The sequence below is a fragment of the Hippoglossus stenolepis genome, chromosome 2 (genome assembly GCF_022539355.2).
Source record: "Hippoglossus stenolepis isolate QCI-W04-F060 chromosome 2, HSTE1.2, whole genome shotgun sequence".
Lineage (NCBI taxonomy): Eukaryota > Metazoa > Chordata > Actinopteri > Pleuronectiformes > Pleuronectidae > Hippoglossus > Hippoglossus stenolepis.
In genome coordinates, this window is record NC_061484.1 from 3252256 (window position 1) to 3259996 (window position 7741).

At 38.5% G+C, this 7741-nt stretch overlaps 1 protein-coding gene across 1 annotated transcript; it reads left to right on the forward strand.

Annotated features, from left to right (window-relative positions):
• Window positions 1–5083: 5083 nt before the first annotated feature.
• Window positions 5084–6631, forward strand: LOC118121078 (small integral membrane protein 26). The gene is made up of 2 exons (XM_035176730.2): window positions 5084–5315; window positions 6196–6631. Exons 1-2 carry the CDS (start codon window positions 5192–5194, stop codon window positions 6363–6365), a joined length of 294 nt encoding a protein of 97 aa, XP_035032621.2. The 5' UTR covers window positions 5084–5191; the 3' UTR covers window positions 6366–6631.
• The last annotated feature ends 1110 nt before the right edge of the window (window positions 6632–7741 follow it).

Below are 7741 nucleotides of genomic sequence, written 5' to 3' on the forward strand. Positions count from 1 at the left end.
ATTAATATTAGTTCAGGGTCATAGCGCCACCTACTGATCAGTGTGAAAATTCAGGGGCTGCGTTGCAGGGGGCGCTGTTGAGCCATTTTGCCACGTCCATTTAAAATTACTCCAGAATACGTACATTTTCACCAATTTCAAATTTTCTGCAAACTTTGGTGACGATTGGAGCATGTTAAAGCCCTCAAAAAGCCAAATCATTTGCCTGAAAAAAAAAAATTATAATAAAATATCCGTAGATCTGGAGAAGAACATGGACTCTACTGCTTAGAACCGAACTTACAGTTGATCCTCTCCATGTTGGATGAACGCAGGTGATCCAATGTTAGAAAAGTTCTTGTAAAGTAGTTTTGCTGTGAAGCGCTGGTCTACTGACGGTCGTCTGTCGGGGTTTAAGGACGTTGTCAGAGAGAAGATTCTCGGGCAGCTGTTGTCTACTAATGGAGCTACTACTACTTCTACTACTGTTGTCTACTGTTGTCGTAAAGGAGCAACCTTTCTCCTTTATATGTGACTTTATTGGCTTTATATCAAAGCCAATAAAGAGTTCTAAAGGAGAAATGTTGCTCCTTTACGACAGCTCCATTAGTGGGCAGCTGTCGTCTACTAATGGAGCTGTCGTAAAGGAGCAACATTTCTCCTTTATATGTGACTTTATTGGCTTTGAGCCAATAAAGACTTCTAAAGAGTCCCGGCCTGATGACATCTACACAGAAATCATGACTTAAAATCACAGCGCCCCCTGGTGGCAACAGGAAATGTCTTGTTTTTGGAACGTCTTACACTTGGAGGTATTCCTCCTCACCCACTGCCCGCAGCCATGTCAACCTGTGTCAAATGGGTCTCAAGACCTTGATAATGAAGGCATAAGATTACTGTGACTTTTCGTCCAACGCCATAATAGTGGCGTGGCGTCAAAATTCATCAACTCGCCGTGACACACGAAATTGCTATAACTTCGGTGTTGGAGGTTCAACCTCCCTCAAACTACATTTGTGTAACAACAGCCCCCCCCTGCAGACATTCAGATGGTTTTAAGGAATGGGCGTGGCAAAATAACTGAATAGCGCCCCTAAAGGGCAGCCCCGGCACCACGATTTGCCGACATGTACAAAAATCGATAGGGACATGTGTCTTTTCATAACAAACAAATAAGTCTCTTGGATAGATATGCTAGACCAAACAGGAAGCCCGACATATTGACTTTAGTGGCCATTTTGGCCATTTTTCATATTTTTACTTTGACGAACTTGTCCCAGGGCTTTCATCAGATCAACTTCAAATTGAGATGAGTGTCATTTAAACAAGATGGAGATAAAAACTAACTCAAAGATCAATTTTTGGTCACACGGTGTGACCGTGGCGTGGCGTCAAAGTTTGATTACACGCCATCAAAACACGAGGTTCTGTATCTCGGACATACATGGTCCAATCGAGTCCAAACTAGACATGTAAGACAAGAGTCCCGGCCTTATGACATCTACACAGAAATCATGACTTAAAATCACAGCGCCCCCTGTTGGCAACAGGAAATGTCTTCTTTTTTGCATGTCTTACACTTGGAGGTATTCCTCCTCACCCACTGCCCGCAGCCATGTCAACCTGTGTCAAATGTGTCTCAAGACCTTGATAATGTAGGCATAACATTACTGTGACTTTTCATCAAACGCCATAATAGTGGCGTGGCATCAAAGTTCATCAACTCGCCGTGACACACGAAATTGCTATAACTTCAGTGTTCATGCTGACCCCTGAAAATATTCATATGGTTTTAAGGAATGGGCGTGGCAAAATAACTGAATAGCGCCCCCTAAAGGGCAGCCCCGGCACTATGAGTGGCGGACATGTACAAAAATTGTTAGGGACATGTGTCTTTTCATAACAAACAATAAAGTCTCTTGGATCAAAAAGGTAGAACAAACAGGAAGCCCGCCATTTTGACTTTTGTGGCCATATTGGCCATTTTCCACATTTTTACTTTGACAAACTTGTCGTAGGGCTTTCATCAGATCAACTTCATATTGAGATGAGTGTCATCACAACAAGATGGAGATGTAAACTACCTCGGTATATTTAACTTTATCCACGGTTTGACCGTGACGTGGCGTTAAAGTTTGATGAGTCAAATCAAGGTGATTGAGCTGCAGCTGCAATATTTGTCACTAGAGGGCAGTGTAAGACCATGGTTTGCCCAAGGCACAAATTTCCTTCGCCAGGGCTTAAGAGCTCGTTCACACATTGTTAATATGTTGCAAACTAAATTAAACTTACAGATGTTTGTCAATTAATGTTGAGAAATAACTTTAGTTCATGATTAAGAGTAAAATGACAATTTTTTAAGTGTACGTTACACGGTGTGACCGTGGCGTGGCGTGAAATTTTGATGATTCGCAAAAAGGAGGGATTTCTTATAACTCCTCTGTGCATTGTTCCATCAGCCTCAAACCTCATTCACACATTCACAGTCCCGCCCTGATCAGATCCATGTGTCAATATTGACTCGTCGTCAAACCCCCCCCTGCTGGCTACAGGAAGTGACTTGTTTTATACTTTGATGCACTGCTCCTGGCTGCTTTATAATATACAGCTCATTAGACCTCAGTCAAGTCATTGGACCATGGTCAGAATTGTGACATTGAGTTGCGGCGAAGGTTCATCCTTCGCCAAAGGAGACGATGTTTTCATAACTCCACTGTGCATTGTCCTATCACCACCAAACTTCTGTCTCATGATCAGAGTCCAAGCCTGAACAGCTCTATGTGTCAATAATCCTGACCTGAACAGCTCCATATATTAATATTAGTGCAGGGTCATAGCGCCACCTACTGATCAGTGTGAAAATGAAGTTGTTGTAACATTGTCCAATTGACACAAAATTGCTCACGCTACATCAGAGCCCGTACTTGAACAGATCTATTAGTCTGTATGTAATAATAGTGATGGCACCACCTACTGGCAACAGGAAGTAAGCTTTGTTTTACAACTATCATTCGATTTACATACAATTTTAACAGTGTGATGTGCAATTGATAGCATGGACCGTAATGAGCAATTAGCAGGCAAGGAACGACATCGCGTGATGGACGCAGGAAGTGAAGCATTTATCCTTGCCGCAGTGCACAAAACGCATGCAACGCGGAGACGTGCGCTTGGTCATTGATCGCTCTCTCCACTAACCGCAACAGGCTTCGAAATGCCTGTGCTCGGGCCCGTTAGTGCTACAACGTAGCCCTAGTTATTGTTATTACTACATAATGCACCTATGATTATTAATTTGTGACAAAAAAATTCATTAATAAAATAATAGTAATAACAGATGTGTATGTCACATGAATGTACTGTATATTCAAATATGTTTTTAAATGTCTTCTCTAAGAAAATTGGTCAAGAAAGAGTGCCTTGTTAATAATGACAGGAGCAATGAAGTTGGGTTACAGATCAACAAAATCTTTGTAGGGTGCAGGTCGGAGTGGTTGGATTTCAAACTGACAACGATTTCATATTGTACCCATGATTAGACATTTTAACCTAAGCCATGAGCTTTGGCATCATGTGTTTGGGACAAATGACTTTCACTAGGTGGTCATCAAAGGTTAATGGACTTGCTTCAGGACTCCAAAACACAAATCTACAGTTTTGACATGTGTACATTTTTTTTTTAGCTTTTAAATTCAGGTATTTAGGGAGTCAGATTCCACACAACTCAAATCATACAGGAATCAAGTTTAACTCAAGTCAACAGCTCCGCTATATTCTTGTTTGAATCAAATATCTGTGAGTTGTGTTAACTGAATGAGCTGCAGACTGATCTGTATCTTTTAGTTAGCATGGATGAAGGAGATCCTCTAAAGAGCAAACACATATAATCAAAGACACGTTGTTCAGAGGTAACATGCATGTGTGGAATCTCAGATTACCCACAAGGCAAGTCAAGTGACAGCTTTGACCTTTATTCCATGCATCATAGCAGTAACATAATATATCAGTAAAAGTGTGATGTGACTCATATCTAATACATGAGGCATTGATGGGCAGGTGCTCAAAACATGATCCAGGAAATTGCTTCAACTCTCTACCATAAAAATACACTTTATGGATACAGTTTATGTGAAACCAAACTGAAATATTATAATTAGAAGGAAATTAAATATAAAACAAAATGAATAAAATAAAAAGGCACAGCAAGTGCATGTTATTTTGAACATTCATAATTGTGGTGAAATATACAAATAAGTCATTGCAAAATAATCCCTTTATTCGGTTAACCTATTCACCCATCTTTGCAGGCCAACTCAGTCAAGATCCAACATGATTGTGTTAAATAAGAGTGATTTAATCACATGACCAGGTCTGACATTTACCTACGATAAGGCAGATTTATAAAACACAAATGGTGCCAGTGATTGTATTTCATTTGTGTGTTTCTTCAGAAGAGGGTCAGGTTGCAGCAGGACAGACGCACAGACTCCAATGAACATGGCTGCACATTGTAATTATGCAACATCACAAACATATCAATGATTTAAGGGCACAACACCTGTAAATATTTCATAGTACAAGCACATGTATTTTAACACAAATTAATTTCCAACTGTCCTCCTCACTATATTCCAGCAGTACAATGTAGACTGTAGTGTGATACATTGATTTTTGACTTTTCCTGTATAATAAATAATAAATATAAAGAAAATCATATAGCTTTCTGACAGATTAGCTATATCATATTATACGACTAATTATTTTAACATTTTGTGTGTGTAGTATATATATATTGATATGTTTGTATATATGTATGTTTGTGTATGTATGCATAGATAGATAGATAGATAGATAGATAGATAGATAGATAGATAGATAGATAGATAGATAGATAGATAGATAGATAGATAGATAGATAGATGATTTTAAAATGTAAACTAGTTTTTTGTTGTTGTTTTTTTATACAATAATATTGACTCTAATATAATATTGACTGTTTTATTAAATAAGGTCTAATTATAGTATTTTTTCCCCATTTCTTGACAATGCAAATATTTGTCATGTTTCTTTAAATCGTATTGGTCACGCCCCGGAATATTGTGTTTGGTACTTCCGGTAGTGGCTGTCATGGCGGCGTCCTGACCGATCTGCCTGAAGAAAAACCAAAACATTCAGACTTTAGATCAACATTTTCAACAGAGCCGCTGCAGCCATGAAGTTAGATGACGTGTTGAAGTGGAATAAACGAGTGTCAGCAGTTTACGCTGTCGGTATCTGGACCATGATCGGTTCATACGCGTATTCCAAATACACAGGTCGTAATGAGGACAAACCCGGTGAGAGACCATCTCTCTCTCTCTCTCTCTCTCTCTCTCTCTCTCTCTCTCTGATGTATTCACTACCCTCATCACTGTGTGTGTGTCTGTTCGTATCTGTGTTGCTGCTGTGATGGGAAGTAACTAAACACAAACAACCAGAGAGTCTGCATGAATGAACATTAACCCACTGGGATAATATGGTTAACTGACCACAGCAATCAAAACAGAGGATGTACAGTAAATGTGCACAGTGTGACCACATCCAATAATAAACTGTATAAGCAGCAATGCACAAAGCCAGTTATGCATGAGGATATTTATGCCAGTGAGTGTTGATTGGTAATATTTGTAATTCTACTGACATTCAAAGGTCAATGGCTGGTATTTACAGACATTACAGCCAGCACTGGGGTCATCTCTCTCTCTGTGACACACGAGTTTGACTTGAACTAGTGCGTCTATAAAAATCATTTAAACTCATTCCTGTTTTTCATTATTGTAATGTCTGGTCATGCTTTAACTTCTGATACTCATTAAGTGTTTTTTATGACTGTTTTTATTTCCTCATGTTTTTACTAATATGCTTTTCATTTGTGAAATGCTGTAACTTCCAATCCAAAATAATAGCTGATTATAATAATAATGACAGAAAAATTGACTTGACTACATTTTGCTTACATTACCTCTGTACTCTAATATAACTTTGAATACTAGAGGAATTTTGGAAAATATAATTATTTTCACATTGTTAGATTTCTGCTTAAGTATTAGGTCTGGTAACTAAAGTCATGTTAATTTAGACATTTAGACACTTCTAACTTTGTCAATTAAATGATATCCTACACTCAGTTTACCTTCTGATCATTAAATCCCTTTTTATTTCCTCCCTCCACCTCAGCGAAAAGAGAAGAAAAGGTAGAAGAGGATCCAAAACAAGTTGTGTACGTGACAGCTCACACTAAAACTATCATTGTCTACAAGGAAGACTTTGTCCCGTACAGCACAAGGATCTACAATTTCATCAAATCATTCGGCGGTGGACCTGGGTCTGGAGACAGGGACAAGTAGCTGCATCAGCACAAAGGACTGAATCCACTGGAAGTTCAATCTCGTCATGAGTAAAACTTTGTGATGCACAATGAATTTATGCTTTTTTGTGAACATTATTATAATGTGGGAAGAGGAAGAGTCCAATGACGTCTATTCAAGCTGTCATAATGTTTGGATGCCAACTGACTGTCACCATACATAGCATGTTATATTATTAAAATAATATAACACTTCCACCTTTTACAGTTGCCACAATGCTTGAATAAACTCATATTTAAACATGTGCTCAGATTCCATTATCTTTATTTATAATGTTAATATCTGAGGCCATTAGGATACTTAATATAGTTTAAGGCATTATTATTGGCAGATCAACAGAATGTTGTGCTACTATCCTAGTGTTAACACACATCAGTCCAGTACTACCTGCTGATATTGTACTGACACAACAGAAGCAAAATAAATTCTACTCATGTGAAACATTAAACTGTTGTTTACTCAGAGTCAGAGAGATGTTCATTAATCAGAGCTTCTCAGGGAGACTTGGCAGAGGCAGCTAGATTCAGACACCATTATTTACGCCAAGGAGGTTCTGTTTCTGTCAGCGTTTGTTTGTCTGTTGGCAAGATTACGCCAAGACTACTCAACTGATGATGTTTTGTGGAGGGGTGGAACATGACCCAAGACAGAGCAAATACATTTAGGTGCAGATCCAGATCAGGAGCCTGATTCACTTTCTTTAACTATGTGAGACATGATGTTTTTAAACATTCTCGTTGATTTCTCAGGATATAATTCATAGCTGTTGACGAAAAACACCGGGCATGTTTAGGGGAAAGATATGTATGAGTGTGTGCAATTTGGTGATAATCCAAATAAAAATCTGGATCCAGTGAATTTAGATGTGGTTTCATAAGGGGACTGTTGGGCCTTTACAGAGGTATTTTATATTTTATTTACTCCTGTGTTCTCCCTTCTGTGACATTTCATCTACGACAAAATGTATTGGAAACTCTTTTGAATATACAAGAATCCAACACTACAGCAAAGTGCCGCCTCAGAATATATAACTGAATGGAGTCTATATAGAACAACATAGCAATCTCCACAAAACTGAACACTAGAAGTGTTAGTTATTTCTTACGGGGCACTGCTGTGGTCACCCAGTAAATCCCCGTTATCAACAACTTTCCAACTATGTTGCGATTCACATTTCCTATTAACATTCACAGTGACTGTTGCTATGACAGCTACATCCTACAATAAAGACTCTGTGGTGAAAAGAGTGTAACTGAAGTCAAATCCACCCAAAATTGTATGTGTCTGCAAAAATTTCAAGTTCAAAGAGACATTAAGCTTTATATATTATATATTATAAGCTACTAAGTAACTGA